This window comes from Vipera ursinii (genome assembly GCF_947247035.1).
Source record: "Vipera ursinii genome assembly, chromosome: Z".
NCBI classification, from domain to species: Eukaryota; Metazoa; Chordata; class Lepidosauria; order Squamata; family Viperidae; genus Vipera; species Vipera ursinii.
In genome coordinates this window covers 79842867-79867384 of record NC_139517.1, presented here as the reverse complement: position 1 = coordinate 79867384, position 24518 = coordinate 79842867, and the positions used below count along the sequence as shown (strand labels likewise).

General features: G+C 39.7%; 1 protein-coding gene across 1 annotated transcript in view; it reads right to left on the bottom strand.

The window, feature by feature from the left end:
* Nucleotides 1-24518, bottom strand: part of OSBPL10 (oxysterol binding protein like 10) — a 70856-nt gene that overhangs the window by 17223 nt on the left and 29115 nt on the right. Inside the window, exons 4-6 of the mRNA XM_083376142.1 lie at nucleotides 17980-18162; nucleotides 12064-12274; nucleotides 6524-6660 (exon numbers count right to left, since the gene is read on the bottom strand). Coding sequence (XP_083232268.1) covers nucleotides 6524-6660; nucleotides 12064-12274; nucleotides 17980-18162 — 531 coding nt within the window. The remainder of the gene's footprint in view (nucleotides 1-6523; nucleotides 6661-12063; nucleotides 12275-17979; nucleotides 18163-24518) is intronic.

The following is a 24518-nucleotide window of genomic DNA, read 5'->3' as shown; positions in this document are numbered from 1 at the left end:
GGAGATTGAAGTCCAGACATCTCAAAGTTGCCAAGGTTGAGAAACATTGACCTACATGGTACAGTACATTTCAACTTACAACAAAACTTGGGACATACATTTTGGTTGCTAAGTGATACAGTCATTAAACAAGTCATCACATGATTAGACCATATTTTATAACCATTTTTATCATGATCATTAAGTGAATCACTCAGCCATTAAGTGAATCTACTTCTCCAACTGACTTGTCAGGAGCTGGTTGGGAAGATTGCAAATTACTAGTTTGTGAATTTGTTCCTTCACTTCCAAAATTTAGCCTGTAGGCTAATCTTTCACAATTTCTAGGGCTAAGGTAATATATCCTTTCTTAATGGTGTATGAAAACCATTTACAATTCATCATAGATTTCTTCATCTGTAATAGGTGCATGCATATAAAATTGATGCTTACTAATAACCATAAATGCTGATTGTTACAATCCTGTTATAGTTAAGCAAATATTTAACAGTGTTATTTTATAATGTTATTGACACATCATTCTTTCATATAAACTTACCCACTGAATATAGAATCAATTGATTAAGATGGTCCATTCTGTACACCTAGGTTTTTATTCTTAAGATGCCCACTTTATTATCTTACTTCAATTGACAATTTCAAGTTTTCTTTTCAGACTTCCCATTCCACTTTTGGTTAGGTATATTCTTGTAAAGTAAGGGTTTCTCTTTCAATAGCCATATCAATAACCAGATTTTCTTGAAACTTAGATATCATCTAATGGGGAGGACTGAAATAACTGGAGAGAAGTAGTACCTCTCAGATGGCCTGGTCCTATACTATGCAGGAATGGCACAGAACATGGAGGCTAAGCAATTGGAAGCGCAGAAGTAGATCCCATAAAGCAGGGGTGTCAAACTGCTGGCCCATGGGCCAGACGCGTCATCCGGAAGCCACGCCCACCCCATTGCCAGTAATGGCAAAATAGTCCCGATACATCTCGCGATCTCATGTGATGTCACAAGCTTAACATGTCTGCCATAAAGAGTTCTTTTTTTTCAAATGTTTTATTTTATTCAAAAGTAAAATACAAAAAATCCCAAAAAGCCCAACAGAAACAACCTTCCACACAAAATATGACATGAAAAAGGTGCATTTTAAAAAACCAACACCACCGTTGTACAGATAGGCGGGAGTGAGTCCCTCCTCTTGAGATGTGGCCCTCGGGCTCAGTTGGGCCTGTTGCTAACATACTTGGCGCCCAGCTGTGTGGCAACATCCCTGCCCGAGATGCTCGACACCCTCTCAGGGTTGACGGTGGAGTTCCCCAGACTCATTGTTCTGGGTGACTTCAACCTGCCTTCCCTGGGAGTATCGTCAGAGTTAGCTCGGGAGTTCATGGCCTCCATGACGGCCATGGACCTGACTCAAGTAATTCAGTGTCCGACTCATGGGAGGGGTCACACTCTTGACCTGGTTTTCTTATCTAGACAACGGTTAGAGGATCTGGGAGGGGGCTTACCATCTATTGTCCCCGTCATGGTCCGATCATTATCTCCTGCGGCTGGTCTTCCGCTATGTCACCCCCTGCTGCTGGGCTGTGGAACCGATCAGGTGGTTCCGCCCCAGGCACCTAATGGACCCTGATCGGTTCCAGATGGCGCTTGGGTCTGTTCCTATCTCCCTCACTGACAGCTCAGCCGACGCCTTAGTGGATGCCTGGGAAAGGGCTGCCACTGAGGCACTCGACCGTGTTGTCCCCTTGCAACCCCTAACCCGACGCAGATCCCGATGGGCTCCATGGTTTTCTTCGGAGCTCTGGGAGATGAAACGTCGGAGACGGGGTCTAGAGTGCTGACCGATTGCGACTAAGAGCCTTTACAAGGTCTTATCTCGCTGCAATGAGGACGGCGAAGTCTAATTACTTCACTACCCTCATCGCGTCCGCAGATAATCGCCCAGCCACCCTGTTTCGGGTTACTCGCTCCCTCCTTCATCGGGAGGAGAGGGAGGATCCCTTGCAGGGACAGGCCGAGGACTTCAGTCGTCATCTTGCAGATAAAATTGCTCAGATTCGGGCCGGCTTGGACTCTGACTAGACAGAATCTAACAGGGAGGATTCGAGTGGTCTTGAAAGTGTTATCTGGACTGAGTTCGATCCTATGACCCCCGATGAGGTGGACAGGATCATGAGGAGGCTGAGCTCTACCACCTGTTTATTGGACCCGTGCCCCTCCTGGCTTGTTTATGCAGCCCAGGAGAAGACACGAGGCTGGTTCCAGGTAGTAATAACTGCTTCTTTGAGCAAGGGTGTTTTCCCTTCTGCCTTGAAAGAGGCAGTGGTGAGGCCACTCCTCAAGAAGCCCACCCTGGACTCGGCGATTTTGAATAACTATCGTCCTGTCTCCAACCTTCACTTTTTGGCGAAGGTTGTTGAGAGTGTGGTAGTGCATCAGCTTCCTCTGTTCCTGGAGGAAACTGATTATCTCGACCCGTACCAATCGGGTTTCAGACCTGGGCATAGCACAGAGACAGCATTGGTCGCACTGGTGAATGATCTCTGGCGGGCTCGGGACAGGGGTTGTTCCTCTATCCTAGTCCTATTAGACCTCTCAGCAGCTTTTGATACCATCAACCATGGTATCCTACTGCGGCGTCTCAGGGGGCTGGGAGTGGGAGGCACCGTTTTACAGTGGTTCTCCTCCTACCTCCTGGGCCGCTCGCAGTTGGTGTTGACCTTCGCTCATTTCGCCGGGACCTGAAAACTTGGCTCTTCGATCTGTTTGGTCAAGACTGTGGGGTTGTTAATTTAACTGGGTTTTAGATTTACTCTTGGGGCTTGAATTTAATTTAATTGTTTTATTTGTTTTTAATTTTTTGTATTCATGGTTTTAACTGCCCTGTAAACCGCCCTGAGTCCTACGGGAATAGGGCGGTATACAAATCCAATAAAATAAATAAAATAAAATAAATATACATACATATTATCTGTGTATATGAGTTGTGGAAGAGTTGTGGTGGCGCAGTGGTTAGAATGCAGCACTACAGGCTGCTACTGCTGACTGCCAGATGCCAGCAGTTCGAGCCTCACCGGCTCAAGGTTGACTCAGCCTTCCCTCCTTCCGAGATCAGTAAAATGAGGACCCAGATTGTTGGAGATGGGCAATATGCTGACCCTGTAAACCGCTTAAAGAGGGCTGTAAAAGCACTTGTGAAGCAGTATATAAGTGTTATTGCTAGTGCTATTCCCCCCATTTGAATACTGGTTAATATATAACTCATAGAAAATTTACCATGACATCTTATCTATCCCAAATCATCCCAAAAAATTAAAAGTAATTCATCCTGGATCAAATATCCACATTTGCTTCTTAAAGCAGTCTCTTATCTATTGTTGTCTAATTAAGTATAATAAATTTAGTCTCCACTATGAGTTTATCTTCCCACCAAAGTCCACAGAGAAGTGATTTCCAGCTAGTTGTAATAAATCCATTGTCCAATCTCCCTTAAGTGTTTGTAGGCAAAAAGAATTTGTCACTTTCCTGTTCAGTCATACTACTAACATTGTGAGAAAATGCAGACTTGAGTTTCAAAGAGTGTGTGAAATCGACTCAGTTTTCTGGCTGTAAGGATATCTCTTTGGTTCAAATCGAAGTACTTTTGGGTATCTAATAGTCCAAAATATCAGCACAAGCATTATCCCCTCATCAAACTTTTAAATAAAACTTTCAACTAAATCCAGCAAGTTGTTTGTTATCTGATCCATTGTTGCTCTGTGTAACTTGATCAGGCAAGTACAAGTACTGTACATAAAGAGTTCTTAAAAGAAGTCAGGATGATGGGAATGCCTGGAGAATAGTCACCAGGTTTAGAACGGGCCAGCTGTATAAGAGGCCACTGCAGGAGCAGTTACTAATCTGTCAATATAAAGTAAAAATGCATAAAAATATGCTATACACTGGCTGATCTAAGTAAGAAAATAAGAGATGAAAATGAAGACTGTTAACATGATGACAATCAGTCAAAATACTGCATTATAAGAGCAATTATTCTATCAGTCAAATGCCTACAACTTAAGTGCTCCTAGATGCAAATACCATTCATAATCTCTTTCTCAAAGAGAAAGGCTGAACAATATCTCCCACCTTCAAGTGTCATCTCCACGAACAGCACAACAATTTATACAGCAGACATAACTGGACTTTTTCCCAGGAGCCATTTCAAATACGCCACAAAATTTCAAACTAAATTCATAATTCAAGACAATTCAGCAGAAAAGAGCACCTTAGCTTGATATTTCTCTATTGTCACCTGCTTCTGTGTAGTGCAGCGGTAGGCAACCTCGGCTTTTTTATGACTCAGGAATTCTGGGAGTTGAAGTCCATGAGTCATAAAAGAGCCGAGGTTGCCTACCCCTGATGTAGTGTATATATTAAAAGGATTGTCAAAACATCCTACAATTACTGATCTCCGCAAATCCAAGGGTCAATCACTAAGATTTAAATATTCAAATAATAAAATTTTAAGCATTCTTAAGTTGAAATCCTGGGGGGGGGGCAGAGGGGGGAGGACTCCTTTATTCTCTTATCTCATATTACCATTCTACTGGTTACATTTATTTAAGCAGGGGCTCCAACCAACGGCCTGTGGACCAGGAGCACTCCACAGAGAGCCAGGAACTAGGCCATGCAAGTGAGTAAAACCCTATCTGGGCACGTGCAGGATGCAGGCAGCATGTGAAATTACAAATACCCTGCTGGTCCACGGAAAAACCGCCCTCCACTGAACCAGTCTCTGGCACCCAAAAGGTTGGGGGCTGTTGATCTAGAGCACAGAACATAAACCATGATGGTCTTTCCAAATGTTACTGAACTACAGAGAGATATTTGAGAATTAGAGAGCTGGCTGTTAAAGTTCTGTTTCTTACACTACATGCACTACAATCTTTCCTCATTTAGCAATCACATTCCATTCCAATAATTTGATTTTTAAGCAAAATGGTAGGTAAGTGAAGATGTGACTGAGAGAGAGATGTGCTGTGAAGATCCCTGAATGCTGTCATCTCATTCCGATAAAGTTCTCTCCTACAATGTCCTGTACCTGACCCACTTCCCTCCCCCCTTTTGCCCCTTGAAGAGCAGAGAGATTGTTTAAACAAGGAATCTCTTTCTGAAGTGCTTTTCTCTACAGAGCCGTACTTCCTTAAAAAGTGCTAGCCACAAATTTACAAGCTCAGATCTGAGAATTTAATTAGTCCATTAAAACAGGGGTCCCCAATCTGTGGGCCATGGCCCACTACTGGTCCATGGCCTATTTGCATTCCAAGGCCAATTATTACATTCAAATCCAAAGAGTAAACAGTAAATAGGCAGTAGGAAAATAAAATGGGATATAAGAAGATATAGTTGGATTTCTCTGTATTGGTATTCCATTTATTTCACTACTAATACCTACGGATTACCTACGGGAGCACCTACTGCCGGCGTCAACCTCCCTCCGTCCTGTACGTTCCCACAGAGAGGGCCTCCTCAGGGTACCACCGGTCAGAGAATGTCGGCTGGTGACCCCCAGGGGGAGAGCATTCTCAGTGGGTGCACCAATCCTTTGGAACCGCTTACCGGCTGAACTCCGGATGGCCCCCGACCTTCGCTCCTTCCGGCGTGATCTAAAAACTTATCTATTCGAACAAGCCAGCCTGGCCTGATGGGTTTGGGTTTTAATATTATTTTAACTAATGTATTCTCATTTTTATTGCCCTGTACACCGCCCTGAGTCCTTCAGGAGAAGGGCGGTATATAAATCAAATAAATAAATAAATAAATAATACTAAAGAGGATATGCTAGAACACATACTATGGCTATTATATAGCATAAGACCGACCTATAATAACAACTTTTAAGAAGTTCTCTGAAGTAATCTACCAAACACAAGTGTTAACAGGTAACTTGCAATCTTAAAAAAAAGTTTCCTGCTAATAAAAAATTTCTTGCTAATAAAATTTCTAAAATCAGAAACTGGCAGATCATTACAATTTTAGACAAGTTGTAGAATATATCACTTTACGTGATATGGAATTAATCTATGGCAATTGCAGGCAGGCTTGGGGAAAGCTTACATCAAACATATTTTAGTGTTCCTATCAATCAGCGTATAAAAATATTGAGATGGCATCAGCTAATGCTCCGACTTGGTAGAAAATAGTCTCCTATCTACCTAAAACATAGGCTTGAGAAGAAAATAACAAAGATTATATTATAGCAACAATTACGGTATGTAATTAAATAAATGTATCAAAATGTTATTTTGGAATCTTTCAAGATGTAAACTGGACATTGATATGATTAGACCAATCCTCCCCAGCAATGCATTCTTAATTTGTTGATAAATAAATAAACCATATAAACTACCATGCCTAGATACAAGAACCTAAACCAAATTGCCATATGAGAGTATCCCACCCCAAAACATGCACTCATTACCACGTGCAAAGCCTTCAAATATGGTGTATAAATGCTGTTCTAATTATCTTCATACAAGACTTACCATATTTTCATCTTGTATCACAGATGGTATGACTGACCACGATAGATTGGCACTCGCTGCTGTTAAAGAAGCAAGGGCACTGTTTTTCAGTATTTCTGTAGAATTTGACTTTGATCCATGCCATACTAGGATATTTTCTAAAAGAAGAAGAAAAATCTGCAATATCTTTCCTGCACTGTGCATTCCCTCTATTCCATGTGAGGGCAGGGGACACGACATACAAAGAGCCTAGATAAGAAATATCTCTTTCAGCATATTTCCATCTGGATACATCTCTGTGGAACAGCAAATCTGGCCAGAAAGTTTTAAGAGACATAAGAAAGGTGTAGTTTTAAAAGTTCCCGCTGCTACCTTTTATAAGAACCTATGCATGTATATACTTTGAACCAAACTAATGTCATGTTTAATCACTGCCAAGAACTTTTAGTTTAGAAAACGATACACAGCATGATACACAATATATCTGGGAATACACACTGTGGTTGTGCCAAGTACAGAGAAACTGAGGAGTCCATGGGAAGAGCACTTCAGTGGTAAGTTATTTTTTTCCACACATCTTGTTTTGCTCATGGCTATAAAAGTGTTACAAGCCAGCCTCTTGCCATGGACGTGCCATGGTAGAACACAGCATACATAGCCTGCCATGTGTCACAAGGACACTGCATGTTTACTCCTGTAAGTATTTACCTTTAATAAAGCTTATGATAATCACATTGGCTCTTGGGTCCTCTTTCTTGGAAATCTTTCACGGATACAGCCTCCAGGAGGGCTTTGGGGCATTAAATAGCAAAGGTAGGCTTTGATGAAATCAAAACAGGAACCCAGAGGAAATGGGACAAGAACCTAGACAAAAATTTCTCCTGCAATTTCTTACCCATCTTACTTTTCTATTGTCACAGCAATTACCAAGATGTCTCTATATTTATCTACTTCTTTGAGTATCTGCTGTAAATGACAATCTTCCAACAAAAATTATTTCATACAATTGGTTCTTCTGAAATTAATACAGGAAACACTATTTCTGACTGTATGTGGCATTTAGCAGTTTAGTATTTTTACCCAGGCTAGCACAATGTTCTGATATTTTTTTTATTCCAGTGTGCTATTAACCATCTAAAACTGAATCTGAATATATTTATTTACTTTAAAAATTATCTTAACATTCCTTTTATAAAACTCTTGCTGGCACCTTGGATTTCTTCAGTCACTTGGCGTTCATAGCAGCAACCACAGCCAAGAATCTGCTTCAAATAGAACAATATAGGCATGGATGAACAAACTGTCTTTAAGGTTAAACATAAAGTTGAAGCAGTTTCTACTGCAAGGAGAAGACTATCTGATTGTCCAGAATTCTGCAAATGCCACTTGTTCATATGCACTGTTTGTGATGAAACAAAGAAAGAATTCCAGAAGCTGTCCTTTTTTGCTTGCTTAGTGCTGTGTGCCTTAAAACATTCCAATGGCTAGAAACCAAAGCAAATACCACCTCTAGATCTCTGTGGCTTTACTATAGGCGATCTACAGAGTCAATGCAGTTAGTTCCAGAGTCCCAGGTCAACAGTGCAAAAAAGCCTCCAAGTCCATATAGAAAAAGCATACATAGGCAGGAAAGAAATTCCAACAAAGCTTGAAAACAAAATTTTCATTTAAAATGATACAGCTGCTAAATATGAGGCAGGTTTGACATCTGATTTTTCATACTTATAGAATCAAAATTTCATATGCTGAGCCAAGCCAGCATACCAGGGTGATCAACTAAGTAAGAAACACGGAATTTAATTTTAATAGTAGGATTTCAGATTCACATGGGAAACGTTGGGATTTTTTTTATCGTGCATCTCAAATACGAATGTTGTCTTGAATTGGCACAGTTGAAATTCAAAAATATTTGAAGAATGCTAAAAAAATGCAAAATTTAGTAAAACAAATTAGAGATTTAAATTGTGCACATATAAAGAGGATATATAATGCTTTAATTGAATTGGATTCGGAAATGGAATTAGTTAAAGATTGTATGATAAAGTGGGCACAAAATATTCAGGAACCAATTTCGTTGGACACTTAGGAGATAATTTGGGTCAGAAATGTTAAATTTACCCAGGCTCAAAACTTAAGAGAAAATTTTTATAAAATGTTTTATAGATGGCATCTGGATCCCAAGAAGTTGTCTAACATGTATCCTAATTTACAGTCTAAATGTTGGAGATGTGGTAGTTTAGAAGCCACCTATTTTCATATGTGGTGGACTTGTAGAAATATAAAAGCTTTTTGGGTTAAAATTTGGTGGAACATTCAAAAGATTTTTAAGAGAAAGATAAAGTTTTCTCCGCAATTGTTTTTATTGGGTATTGTTGTAGATTGTGATGTTAAAGAAACTAATTTGATGTTGAATATGATAACAGCAGCACGGTTACTGGTGGGACAATATTGGAAGAAGGATAGTTTGCCTACTATAGAAGAATGCGTGTTTAAAGTTTCGAATCTTGCAGAAATGTCTAAGATTTCTGCTTACTTGAAAGATCATTCACAGGAAAGATATATTTCAGTTTGGAGGAGATGGATAGATCATATTCAGAACAAATATGGGACTAAAAAGTTCCATTTAGCTTATGAGTAGATTTTAGTGGGATATTGTTATTGATACTTTGTATGTAGTTATGTTAAAGGGGAGTTAAAGCACATTATGAATTTGGTTAATTGTATATTATGCATAATTTTTATTTAGAATATGACTATTATAACTATAATCCTGTATTTAGCTCTGGGAAGGGGGGGGAAGTGGGCGGGTTTGGGGTGGGGGGGATTTGGGTATATATTGTAAAATTTTGTTTTTGTAAAACTCTTTAATAAAAATAAAAAAAGAATGCTACTTTGCAGTAGTGCATTTCTTTGATTAAAAAAAGAATGAGTATAATTTGAATCTAAGATAGCAGATAGATTGGGCCTTGTGGATCTTCTTGGGTTCCAGGAGTGGGGGAATGTCCCATGGCAGCCCTGGGAGGTTTTGGCCACAACTTTGAATCAGAAAGCAGCAGAGCCCTAGAGGCTTTTAAGAAAAGATTGGAGAATCATTTGTCTAAAATGGTATAAGGTTTCCCGCCTGAGCAAGGTATTGGACTAGAAGACCTCCACGGTCGCTTCCAACTGTGTTATTCTGTTATTCTGACATGATTGCACCCATGTGTCCTCTCGTGGCCCACTGCTCCCAAAACTCCCCATGGTTTGCAGAGGAGCTGAGGGTGCTGAAAAGTCCCAAAACATTGCTAGAGTGCTGCTGGAAGTAAACTCAGAACAAATCCAACTGAACATAAGTCAAGCCACTATATATTATGACAGGGGTGTCAAACTCAATTTCATTGAGGGCCGCATCAGCATTGCGGTTGCCCTCAGGGGGCCGGGTGGGTATGGCCAGGTGGGCGTGGCCTACTGGGTGGGCGTGGCTAGAGTGCATATGGCCTATTGGGTGGGTATGGCCAGCTCTACATCGTTCGCAACAAGGGTGCCTATGGGGGCCTGGGCAGGAGTGGGACAGATCTGAGGGTCTCTGGCAGAAGGAGGGTCTCTGGGCCAGGGCCAAGGCAGTGGGGGCCGTTCCCTCACTGTTTCCAGGATGGCTTTGCGGGTCACATGAAACCACTTCGCGGGCCGAATCCGGCCCCCGGGCCTTGTGTTTAACATGTCTGCATTATGATGATAAGAGCAGCGAAACATCACTATTTCTCCAGCCCTGTTGAATCCACAGAGTGCCACCTGATGGCCCTGGTTCCTCCTTGGAAAGGAAAGCTCAGAAAAGTACTCACAGGGCTGTGCAGAGGAATTTGTCAAACATCTGACAGATAAAATTGCTCGAGTCTCTTCAGTTTGAGATCATGCATGGAGCAAGTTCGTTAGAGATATCCAGGAAACAGACTTGCCCAGTTATCCAGGAACAGTTTGGCCCTGTTGGACCTGAGGAACTAGACAGGTTCCTTGCAGCTCTCCTTAATAGATCCTTGCCCTCCTGGCTGGTAAAAGCCTTCAGGGAGCAACTTGCAGGTGGGTCCAAGCAGTGATTAAAACATCATTGCAGGAAGGGTGTTCCTGGCTCATGGATGCCTTGATTTCCCCCCCCCCACCCCCAAGAAACCATCATTAGGCCTAACCTGCCTGTACAATTTTCCATCCAGTTTATCACCTCTCCTTTTTTAGGGAAGGTGGTGGAAAATATTATTGCACTGCAACTCCAGGGGCCCCTAGATGAAATAGATAATGTGGACACCCTTCACCTGGGTTTCAGGCCTGGTTATGGGACAGAAATGGCATAGATTGTGCTTTTGGATGATCTCTGATGAGAGTGGGATAAGGATCAGGCATCCATTCTTGCTCTTCTTGACCTCTTGGTGGTTTTTGATACCATCAACCAATGTATCCTTTTGGGCTAGCTAGTGATGCAGTATTGCACTGGTTGGGCTACTTTCTCCAAGGTCAGTTCCAATCAGCATTGATAGAGAGCAAGAGGTCTAGCCCATGGCCACAGCTTTGTGCAGTGCTATAGAGCTTGGTATTCTCTCCACTCCTTTTTAACATCTATATGAAATTGCTGGGTGAGATCATCCAACACCATGGGATGAAATATTATCAGTATATACTGATGACATCCTGGTGATCCAAAAGATGCCATGGCTGTCCTTTCTTAATGCCTGGGGTCTTGATGGAGGACAACAAGCTTCAGCTGAATCCTGACTGCGGGTGCAGGCTACCTCAGGTTCCAATGGTTTATCACCTTTGTTTCTGGATAGGGTTGTACTATCCCAGAGAGCCCCAGTGCGCAACCTGGAGTTCTCTTGGACTCATAATTCCTGCTCATAGAGCAGGTGGCAGTCGTGGCTAGGAGTGCCTTTGCACAATTTTATGTTTAGCTAGTTGCACCCTTAACTGGATCATGATGCCCTGAGCACAGTCACTCATACCCTAATCATCTCTCAGTTGGATTACTACAATGTACCGTAATGGGGTTATCCTTGAAGAATATTCAGAAGCTGCAGCTGGTACAGAATGCAGTGGCATGCACAATACTTGGGGCCTCTAGGGCAGTACATATAACACTGTCATAACACAAGTTGCATCATTTACCAGTTTGCTGCCAAGTCCAATAAAAAGTGTTAATTATTACCTTTAAAGCTCTACATGTATGGGTCCATATTTGAGGAGCCATCTTACTTACAATGGAAGTGGCCCACCCTACTTGCAACAGTGGCCTGCTATGGAGACTGTCAGCTAAGGAATTCCAGCTGGCAGGGTCAAGGAGAAGAGTATTTTTCATTGTGATCCTGACCCTGTGGAACATTTTACCAGCAGAGCTGAGAACTGCTCTCACCTGTCTGATCTTCCAGAAGAGCATTAAAACTTGGTTTTGCCAGTTGTCTTTGGACTCTGTAGGGCCACTCATTGCTGGAGGTGGTTAATGGGGTAAGAAGACCTTATCCCCAAGCATGTGTCTCCTTGGTTCACCAGTAAGGGACAAAAAAAATGAAAGAAAGAAACTAGCCAACTTTACGCACCTGAAGGTAATGCCCTGTTCCGCGATGCGCTCACTTGGCTTATATTCTGTTGAAGCAAATGCAGGCATTCTCCCAGGCAACTGAGCGCAGCAGCAGAGGTAGCTTTTAAAAGCAGCAAGTCTTGATCAAAGGCAGAAAGAGGACCAGAGCCTGGAAGAGATTCAATGCCTTGCGCTAAGTTCTTCTGCTGTCCTTCCACTTGGGCCATAATCTGCAAGTATATATTTTACTTAAATTTACAGAAATACAAAATCTAATTTCAGAAAAAGTGAATTCCACGGCATCCCATTTTCTGAGATGCAATATAATCCTTACCCTTTTAAATGGTAAGAAGTAAAATAAAATAGAGCAAAAGCAGGAAATGTCAGTCCTTTATGAAAAAGTATTAGAAGACAGGTTGATTTCTCAAGTGGTAAACAGAAAATGAGTGCAAAGAAAAAAGAATGTGGCAATCTCTTGGAACAGAGTAAAGTGAATTATGTTACAGAATGCCATAGAAGTCAGCAAACCTATGCTAATGGCAAGTACAGTATGAAAAAGGATCCTTGGTGAAATGATGAAGTAAAAGACTTAATGAAGAAAATGCATATATGAAAATGCTGAAGAAACGAGAATAACAGAAAATTATATAATCTGACCCCTTCATGGATTACTGCCTTGTCGTGGCAAAGAGGCTTGCGTAATTCAATGAAGCTATGAGCTATGCTATGCAGGGCCACTCAAGACACACAAGTCATAGCAGAGAGTTCTGACAAAACGTGATCCACTGGAGAAGGAAATGGCAACCCACTCCAGTATCTTTGCCATGAAAACCCCATGGACAGTACCAAAAGGCAAAACGATATGACGCTGGAAGATGAGCCCCTCAGGTTGAAAGGCGTCCAATATGCTGCTGGGGAAGAGCAGAGGGCTAGTACTAATAGCGCCAGAAAGAATGAAGTGACTGGGCCAAAGCCGAAAGGATGCTCAGCTGTGGATGCATCTGGTGGTGAAAGGAAAGTCCGATGGTGTAAAGATTTTTTTCTCCATAGGAACCTGGAATGTAAGATACATGAATCAAAGCAAGCTGGACGTGGTCAAACAAGAGATGACAAGACTGACCATCGACATCTTAGGAATCAGTTAACTAAAATGGACAGGAATGGGTGAATTTAATTCAGATGACTATCAGGTATACTACTGCGGGCAAGAATCCCTCAGAAGAAATAGAGTAGCCTTCATAGTCAATAAAAGAGTAGGAAAAGCAATACTGGGATACAATCCCCAAAATGACAGAATGATCTCAGTTTGAATCCAAGGCAAACCATTCAATATCACAGTAGTCCAAGTCTATGCCCCAACCACTGGTGCTGCAGAGGATGAAATTGACCGGTTCTATGAAGCCCTATAGCACCTTATAGAATAAACACCAAAAAATGATGTCCTTATCATCATGGGGGATTGGAATGCTAAAGTAGGAAGCCAAAAGATAACCAGAATAACAGGCAAGTTTGGCCTTGGAGTACAAAATGAAGCAGGGCATATGCTGATAGAATTTTGTCAAGAGAATATAACGGTCATAGCAAACACTCTGTTCCAACAACCCAAGAAACGGCTCTACACATGGACATTACCAGATGGCCAACAGAGAAATCAGATTGACTATGTGCTCTGCAGCCAAAGATGGAGAAGCTCAATACAGTCAGTAAAAACAAGACCAGGAGCTGACTGTGGCTCAGATCATGAGCTTCTCGTTGCAAAATTTAGGCTTAAACTGAAGAAAGTAGGGAAAAGCACTAGGCCACTCAGATATGAACTAAATCATATCCCTGATGAATATACAGTAGAGATGGCAAAAAGATATACAGAATTAGATCTGATAGACACAGTGCCTGAAGAATTATGGATGGAAGTTCCCAACATTGTACAAGAGGTAGCAACTAAAACCATCCAAAAGAAAAAGAAATGGAAGAAAGCAAAATGGCTGTCTGAGGAAGCTTTGCAAATAGCTGAGGAAAGAAGGGAAGTGAAAGGCAAGAGAGAAAGATACACCCAATTGAATGCAGAATTCCAGAGAATAGCTAGAAGAGATAAGAATGCCTTCTTAAATGAACAATGCAAAGAAATAGAAGAAAACAATAGAATAGGGAGGACTAGAGATCTCTTCAAGAAAATTGGAGATATGAAGGGAACGTTTAATGCAAAGATGGGCATGATAAAGGACCAAAATGCAGGGACCTAACAGAGGCAGAAGAGATTAAGAAGAGGTGGCAAAACTACACAGAAGAACTATACAAGAACAAGCGTAAGGTCCCAGATAACCACAGTTGGGTGGTCACTGACCCCGAGCCAGACATCCTAGAATGTGAAGTGAAGTGGGCCTTAGAAAAGTAACAACAAAGCTAGTGGAGGTGACAGTATTCCAGCTGAGCTATTCAAAATTTTAAAAGACGATGCAGTAAAAGTGCTACACTCAATTTGCCAGCAAATTTGGAAAACTCAACAGTGGCCACAGGATTGGAAAAGGTCAGTTTACATTACAATTCAAAAAACACAATGCCAAAGAATGTTCAAACTATCACACCATTGCTCTCATTTCACATGCTAGTAAAGTTATGCTTAAAATTCTACAAGCTAGACTCCAGCAGTATGTAGATCGAGAACTACCAGAAGTACAGGCAGGATTTCGAAGAGGCAGAGGAACTAGAGATCAAATTGCCAACATACGCTGGATCATGGAGAAAGCTAGGGAGTTCCAAAAAAACATCTACTTCTGCTTCATTGACTATGCTAAAGCCTTTGATTGTGTGGATCATAACAAATTGTGGCAAGTTCTTAAAGAGATGGGAGTACCAGACCATCTTATTTGTCTCTTGAGAAACCTATATGCGGGTCAAGAGGCAACAGTGAGAACTGGACACAGAACCACTGATTGGTTCAAAATTGGGAAAGGAGTCCGGCAAGGCTGTATACTGTCGCCCTGCCTATTTAACTTATATGCAGAGCACATCATGAGAAAGGCAGGGCTAGATGAATCAAAAGTCGGAATTAGGATTGCCGGGAGAAATATCAACAACCTAAGATATGCAGATGATACCACTCTAATGGCAGAAAGTGAAGAGGAACTAAAGAGCCTCTTGATGCGGGTGAAGAGAAAGAGTGCAAAAGTGGGTTTAAAACTCAACATTAAGAAAACCAAGATCATGGCATCTGGCCCTGTCAATTCCTAGCAAATATATGGGGAAGAAATGGAAGTAGTGACAGATTTTATTTTCCTGGGCTCCAAGATCACCGCAGATGGGGACTGCAGCCAAAAAATTAAAAGACGCTTACTCCTGGGGAGGAAAGCTATGGCAAATCTAGACAGCATACTAAAAAGCAGAGACATCACCCTGCCAACAAAAGTGCATATAGTCAAGGCTATGGTCTTCCCAGTTGTAATGTATGGCAGTGAAAGTTGGACCATAAGAAAGGCTGAGCGCCAAAGAATTGAGGCTTTTGAACTATGGTGCTGGAGAAGACTCCTGTGAGTCCCTTAGACTGCAAGGCGATCAAACTGGTCAGTCAACCCTGACAGCTCTTTAGAGGGCCAGATCCTGAAGTTGAAATTCAAATACTTTGGCCACCTAATGAGAAGGAAGGACTCACTGGAGAAGAGCCTAATGCTGGGAAAGATTGAGGGCAATAGAAGAAGGGGACAACAGAGAATGAGGTGGCTGGATGGAGTCACTGAAGCAGTAGGCGTGAGTTTAAATGGACTCCAGAAGATAGTAGAAGACAGGAAGGCCTGGAGGAATGTTGTGCATGGAGTCGTGATGGGTCAGACACAACTTCGCAACTAACAACAACATATAATGTGAATATAAGTAAAAGATGGTTGCAAAGAATGTACTGAAAGAGAACAGAACAGAACACTTAAAAGAAGAAGAGAAAGGGGCAATTTTGATGGAAATAAAAAGTGCTATGAAATATGTAGATAAACATGTTCATAGTACAATGACTAAAAATAAAATAAAGATTCATAATGATTTAGCATGAAATGAAGTGAGAAAATTCTACAAGGAGTATTACAAAGATTTTGTACAAATACAATGATAAACTCATAAACACTTTGAGAACATTAAAAATCTGGAAGTGAGATATATATAAAATCACAGCAGCGGCACAACAGCCCCATCCAGATGCCACTGGCTCTCTTCTTCTGCGGCGGCTTGCCACCACTTGCACATGTCACCCCCAACCTCCCTTTCACCAGCAGAAGCCTTTAGGAAAGGCCTGTGCAGCTGAGGACAGAGCTCCAGATTGATGCACAAATCACGCCCCCAGCCACTGTTTTGCCAGCAGAGGCCAAATGAAGGCTGCCGGCAGAGGCCAAATGGAGGCTGGGGAGTGATGCGCACATCAACCTGGACCTCCGTTCTGGGCTGCAAAGGCCTTTCCTGAAGGCCTCTGTCAATGAAACGGAGGCTGGGGACAACCTGTCCAAGCAACAGCAAGTGGCCACAGAAGCAGGCCTCCAATGGCCATGCAGGCTCCTGCTTCACAGGGCTATTAGTGCCGCCACTGCAAGGTAGGCAAGTGTCGAGATGAGGAAGACCTCGCAGCCATGGTCCTGAGGTAAGTGGGTGGAGGGCGCATGGGGCGGCTCCAACAGCCACCCCTGCCCTAGCTTGATTTTTTACATTTCGACAGCTGCAATTCATCGCAAACTGTGTACTGTTTACGGACCAAATGTGATGAGTGAAGGTGTCATACATCAATGGTGTCACATGTTGAAAGATGGACGAACTGACATGAATGATGAGGTAAGAGGTGGCTGCTCATCTATAGTCAGCAATGAACTCATGCAGGATATTGAAAAAAAGGTCTATGGAGTGATTTTCTGTGCTCGTTGGGTACCAAACCCCTTTCTGAGGAGCATGAAACACACCAAATGGGTTCATGATGCTTTTACAAGGTCACTTCATTCCCAGGTGGGAGATTTTTTTGCAGAAGGAATTTCAAACCTTGTAAGACCTCATGACAAGTGCCTCAATTTGAATGACGATTAGGTCAAAACGTAATGTAATGTTGTAGTTTTCTAATGTGTATAATACAAGTTCTGTATCTGCGAGTGTCTGTCATTGTTAACCAAATAGAGGTTTATTTCCGAATTGCCCACGTACATTATGTGCTAGGTCTGAAATTCAACTGTTATGTAATACACCATGATGAATCAAAGCCTTTCAAAACTTTCTATATCTTTTTTCCCATTATATTTAACAATTTACCATCAATAACATCAATGTTTTGCCTCTTTATGAAGCATTCAAGCCACAGTTCCATTAGTAAAAGCTTTCACTGTTGAGGCTTTCCCTTTTTTAAAAACCTTACTATATACATTCTTATTACTTTGCATTGGAAAACAATAATTGCAGTTTGGTTGGGGTTTTTTTCTTTTGAAGTTTGAAAAAATAAGGACATTTTAAACAGAAAAGTGTTTGACAAATCCATGAACACATGTAATTCTGCCTCAAAGGCAAAATATTAAATTAAACCCACGTCATTCTAGTTTCTTCCCTCAGCAAATACTGAACTTTATGACTACAAATCTCTAATATTAAAAGAAAAAGATACATCCTGTTTTCTGATTTTAGGATTGCCTACTCTTATCAAGGCAGAGATTTTGTGAGAGTATCCAAAAGATTCTCTTGAAACTCCAACAAAGCTTACCAGCCCAAACACTTCAAAATATTTGCTTTACATACTCTACCAATACAACTTAGTAAAAACTAGTAGTTAGCTTTTAAGAACTTCAATCATTTAGACAAATTGTTAGTGTTAATTTTATAGTGTTCTACAGTACAAAGAAAATAAAAGTCTAAATAAATATCTAACCATTTACTCCAGAGATTATATCACATTTTCACCCATAGAATAATTTCACACAATTCTTACTTCTCTGACTCCATGAAGCTGGCGGGGATATTGTTTTCGGGCTACCACAGGAGATTTGTGATGTGTTATGGTGACAACTGGAGGCCCACTCTGATTTACGATTTTTTGAGAACTGAGAGATGTGGAGTTAGCTGTTCCAAGGGGCAACAAAGTCAAGCTTTTTGCTCGTGAGGTCAGAGTGCTCTAGAAAAATGAGAAAGTTAAATTAAATGATGTGAAAAATGAGGACTTCTCCTAAATAACAAAGAAACATTTGTACTTGTGAAAAAAATTAAAGCGTTGTTATTTAGTATTCTTTTTCTTAAAGTAATATTTTTATTGGTATGGGATTCAAGATAGTCAAAAAACAAAACATCTAATACAATAAAATAAAATGTCATCTAAAATTACTGTCAATTAAGTGCCAAAAATCTTGTTAAAGAGGAGTCTCGATCTTTTTCATGACCTCTTCATGAAAAGAATGGAAGTTCAGGTCTTTCATGGATTGATGGCCATAGAGAAAAGTTCTTTCCCATATGCCTAGCAAGCACATTTTGGAAGATAACAACAACTTTAAGGATACTTCTCATGGTATTAATATCCAAACAAGCTCATGAGAATTAATGATCTCACAGCTATTCATGATGTGCAACCAGGTTATCTCATGGACTACCTCTCCCTGATTACATCAGTTTGTCCCATTAGATCTAGAACAGAAGGCATGTTGCAGGTATCATCTGCCAGTAACCTACATTCAGTGGAACTCAGAAGGCAGGTTTTCTCTTCTATCATACCCACCTTATAGAGCATTCTCCCCCTGAAGTCAGATTAGCTTCGTACCCATTATCATTCTGGCTTTGAAATCTAGCTTTACTACCTGGCTTTACTACCATTAGCAGAGATCCAGATAGCTCCACAGCGGTTGATCTTTTTACTCTGTATGGTTTGCATATTTTCATTTTTATAGCATTTTTAATTTGTAATAATTTTCATATGTTTATAATTATTTTTATATATTTATTGTTTTGTTGATTGTTGTACATCACCCAGAGTAACTTTTGTATAATGGGCAGCTACATAAATGTGATAGATAAATAAATAAATAATACAGTGGGCAATGTTTCTCTTATTTGCAATTATTAGAAAGATTTAAAAATAGACAAAAGAATTTATGATTTTGAACATTGTTAGACTGAGTTTAAAACAGAATTGTATACAAATGATGAACACATAGTTGTTAAAACTTATAAACTTTTATTGGCATGTGAAAGAATGTATGATGAAGAGGAATACAAAATTTGATTACAATATACAGATGGAATGATGGGAAAACGTGGTGGAAAGAATTGAAATTTATGCTATTATAATCTTAAAGAGAATTTTATAAAAAGATGTACTGTTGATAAATATTACAAATTGTCCTGAGTCTATAAAGGCATCTCAAATTTAAATTGGAAATATCAACAAGAAGGGAACATTTCATCATGTTTGATGGATACGTAAAAAAGATAGAAAATTCTGGATTTAAACACATATACTGATTCAGAGGTTTTTAAAGATTAATATACAATTTAGATCACAGGCTCTTCTTTTGGAATTGATGGACAAACAGTTGGAAAAAAACATGTAACTTTGTTTTTGTGCATGATAACTGCAGCAAGTTTATTGTATGCACAAAGATGGAAAGATTTGGCACTATTCACAAAGGAAGAATGGTTGGTGAAAATGATGGAACTTGCTGAAAAGGCCAAATTGATTTCTCTGATCAAACAAAGTATTGACTGGAAACTTTTAGGGACAGCAAAATAGGAACTTATGATTTATGGTTTTGATGATTAGATAGGATGGATTATAGAATGAAAAAAGTTACAAACACAGAGTAAGAAATAAGTTTATAATTGAACTGAAGCTACTTCTTTGTATCTTTTCTTTTGTTTCTTTTTCTTTCCTCTTTCTTGCACTTTCAGCTCTTCTAACTTACTTTTTATTTATTTCTATTACTTTATATTAGTTTGTATTATTTTTTCATATTTCTTTTTAAAAAATGTTAAATAGAAATTATATTAAAAACTTAAAAACTGGGATGAAAGTTGGAAACCTTCCAACATTTAAAACAAAACAAAACAAAACACCACTGGCTAGTGAGATTGTCAAATCATATAACTTCCTGAGAACTCCAGAAAACTGCAAGATAAGCTACAGCCCTCTAAAATATTGTCTACTTTAGCAGAATACCAGGAGCTTCCTCCACTACAACAATAATGACTTGTCACATTTAAAAACACAAATGTCTAAAAAAGGCTCTCACAAGATATTTAGAAGCAATTCTACCTAATTGCTTTATAAGCTATTATTTATTATTAGCGCATGGCATTGTTACATTAGCCAGGAGACTATAATGCTATTGTTGAGTAGTAGTTTGGCTGCCTGTTTACCAGCTCTGTTGGGTACATGTTTGCATACTTCTTCCCACAATGCACCACAGGATTCAGTTTTAGTTCACTGGCCCTCAATGCTCAAACTCTTATTAGATTTTCCATTCCATATCTTAATTTGATGTGAAACACTGGACAACCTCTTATTTCAAATATCTTTTATCAACATTAGGTACTAGATAAAGACAAGTATTTTGGAGAAGACAAATGTGCAAGAGTTCAAGGAAAGAATGTCTGTGAAAGACTATGTGTTTCTGTTGAGAACCACAGAAATTACCTTGGAGTAATAAATAAATTAATAAAATATGAGTTCACCCCAGGGAAACAAGAAAGTGTGACATGGAAATTGAAGTTCTACATTAACTCCAAAAAGGGAAGGAAGGAAAAATGTTGTTTGGCATTCAAAATGTGGTTTCTATAATTTATATCAATACACTAACATTCCAGTAAAACCTGTGAAGCATTTTCCAACCTTGGCTAGATCAAAGGGCTGATATCAATCATCCACAAAAAGTTTGAGTAATGTCAAGATACACGCATACGAGCTCCACCGGGTGCTATTCAAGGTACTGGATTGTCACCTATAAAGCCCTACACACAGTACAAAGCAGGTTACCTATAGGAACCGTTTGTCTCCAATCTTTTCTGTTCATCCCACTAGGTTTGATAAGATGGGTGCACTCTGGACCTCCTCTATTCAACCGTGTCATTTTGCAGAATCCATGAGACATGCCTTCTCTGTCATGCAGAACAGTATCTCCTCTGAGATTTGCAAGGCTGCAATCCTGTTGGTCTTCTGCAAAGACTTAAAAGGTCTGACTTTACTTCTCAAGTATTCGAGCTAAAGGGTTAAGTGAGCCCTGTTGCTATTAATCTGACTGTAAAAATAAAAGGTTTTATTTGGTCATCTGGTGCACTGAATATTGATTATTAACATCTAACAAAGAATTAAAAATAATAACTATTTTTTGTACTTAATCTTAGTGCCCAGAGTTAACTGCTGCATGGTGGGCGGCCACATAAACTGTTTAAGTAAATACATAAAACTAAACAGGCACAAGAGGCTAATGGAGAAAACGGACAAGAATCCAATGAAATAGCATTATAATAATCCCTTATGACAAACAGAAATAAAACGATAGCATTTTAATGCTACTCAACAATTGAAGCTGTTAAAAAAGCATTGGTAAAATGAAATGCCTTGACTAATATGAACTGGGGGAAAAGAGGGAGAGAAAGGAATACAGTAAATATCACGTTCAGAAAGCTTGAGAAAAAGAAAAATACTAATACCAGAGCCAGAGAGATTTAAATTACATCACAAAAGATCAATGGCCACCAGCTCAAAGGAGTTCTAGCTAAGGAGTGCATCTAACACTCCCTTCACTATTTTTTCAATTGTATTACCTGCTAGCTGAAATTTATAAGAGTAACTTACAAGAAAGAGCTTAAAGCAAGGATTAGGGTTTTCTTCTTAATAAAGAAAAAAAATCTGTCCCAGTTATTTTCATCTGTGGAACCAATTAACTGTTAAGAAATAAGGTAATTCTTTCTAGAAAGACAATAGGATGTTGAACTGTAAAAATACTAAGACAATCTTAGACCAAAAGGCTATGGTCCTTGCACTACATAAGAATTCTATAACTATAGGCATTCTCATAGGCGAGCATATATATAATGAAGCCAAGTGGTATGTACATTTATTTATTAAACAAATTTCTATACTCCCAAAATAAAAAAGGCTCCTCACAGCTTACATCAAATATTTTTTTAAAATTTTAAATCATTCCCACAATAAACTTTGCAATAAAAATAAAAAACATAATCAAACATATGAGTAAAAACAAATTAAAGATCACATTATAAAAATGAAGGGTCTTTGAAACAATTCTGCTTGATAGTTTCCAAAACATCCCAAAGAAGGGAGTTAGTCTGATCACTAACAGAAACAAGGGTCCCCAACCTGTGGGCCGCAGCCCAGTAGTGGGCCGTGGCCTGCTGGCCACCGGGCTGCAGGACAGGTTGGCCAATGTGTGCGCATGTGCGTGCACACCCTCTCACTTGCACTAGCACTGTGGCCACAGGGCACAAAAACAGGATGCCACCCCATGAGGCACAAAAATGGGCCACCACTACACCTTGGAGGGCTCTGGATGATCATTATACCCCAATCCTTATTAGCAAAGAGCAACAGGATACAATTATTTGACTGCTTTGAAATACTTGGTTCTAATTTTAGCCAACATTCAGTTACTTTACTTGCTTCAAAGACCAATAGAGAAAATTCTGGGATGAAGGTTGGTAGCTTGATCCCAGTTCTCAAAAGAAATTCACTATTTTGGATAATTCTAATTTTAAAAAGGCAAGGAAAGGGGGATGAGGGGTTTGGGAATACCTGGACAGAAAAAGAAAACAAAAATTCAGATATGGAGAATTTTTAAAAGTTCTGAATAATTGCAAATATAATTTAGGCTGCCAAAAAGTCCTCAGATCCATTCCACTTAAAATATTGGTTGATTTCTCAATGTGAATCTGACATATTGGCAGGCTCTGAAACTCTTAAACTACTTCATAGACTTGACAAAATTTCACTGGAATCTCAATAGGAAATCAGTTAATATAAAAAAACTGAAGAGGAAGTGTAAAATTAATATTAATAATTAACAAGAATTTTTATATAAAAATTGGAATATCTTATTTCATCTATCAGTATTTTTGTGATCTAGAGGATATCAAATATCTTTGTCTTAAGATGAAATTAATCCATAAAAATCATTATTTAATGTTCTAAATAATAATAATGATGATGATGATGATGATGATGATGATGATGATGATGATGATAGGAAGGGATGTTGGAAGGAACCCTATACCATTCACATTTAATATGTGAGTGCAGCAAAATCACGCAAACTGATTACAAAGCTAGACATGACTGAGTTGCTAAACTAATCCACTGGGCATTGTGTAAAAAATACGACTTGCCTGTGTCCGAAAAGTCGTGGGAACATAGGGTGGAAAAAGTTGTCGAGAATGAGAGGGTTAAGATCTTGTGGGACTTCCGAATACAGACACATCGCCATTTGGAACACAACATGCCAGATATCGCAGTTGTAGAGAACCGAAGCGTACAGCTGATTGATATCGCTGTACCAGGAGATGCCAGTGTCAAAGAAAAAGAACTGGAAAAAATTACAAAATACCGCAACCTGGCCATTGAAACTGCGCAATTATGGATGAAACGTGTAACAGTGATACCCATTGTCATCGGGGCACTGGGAACTATGTCCAAAAACTTTGCAAAATACATCAAGAAATTGCAGCTTTCTGCAATAACTCCATGAAAGCTACAAAAAACTGCACTACTCGGAACATCTTACATTTTAAGGAGATACCTGGTTGACACCTAGGATGCTGGCAGCAACCCGTGCCAACCATAAGTGCCAGTAAATTTGAGTGTTCAGTTGACTGAGTTTCATGTTTAATGAATGAAAGTTATATAATAATAATAATTGGAAGGGACGTTGGAAGGGACCCTATACCATTTCAGATAAATGGCTGTCTATTCTCTTTTTAAAAAATTCAAGTGTTGGAGCATTCACAGCTTTTGGAGGCAGGTTGTTTCACTGATTAATTATTCTAACTGTCAGGAAATTTCTCCTTAGTCCTACATTGCTTCTTTCTTTGGTTAGTTTCCATCCATTGCTTCTTGTCCTGCCTTCAGGTGCTTTGGAGAATAGCTTGACTCCCTCTTCTTTGTGGCAACCCCTGAGATATTGCAACACTGCTATCATGTCCCCCCTCATCTTTCTCTTCATTAAACTAGACATACCCAATACGTTTTAGCCTCCAGTCCCTTAATCATTTTTGTTGCTTTTCTCTATACTCTTTCTAGTCTCAATGTCTTTTTTACATTGTGGTGACCAAAACTGGATGCAGTATTCCAAGTGTACTATTACCAAGGCATTGTAAAATGGTATTCACACTTCACACAATCTTGATTAATGCAGCCTAGCACTGTGTTGGCTTTTTTGGCAGCTGCAGCACACTGCTGGCTCATAATATTGAAGCTCTGCAAACTTAACTATTTAATTGGGTTTTATTATTACTTCAATTCCCCTAACA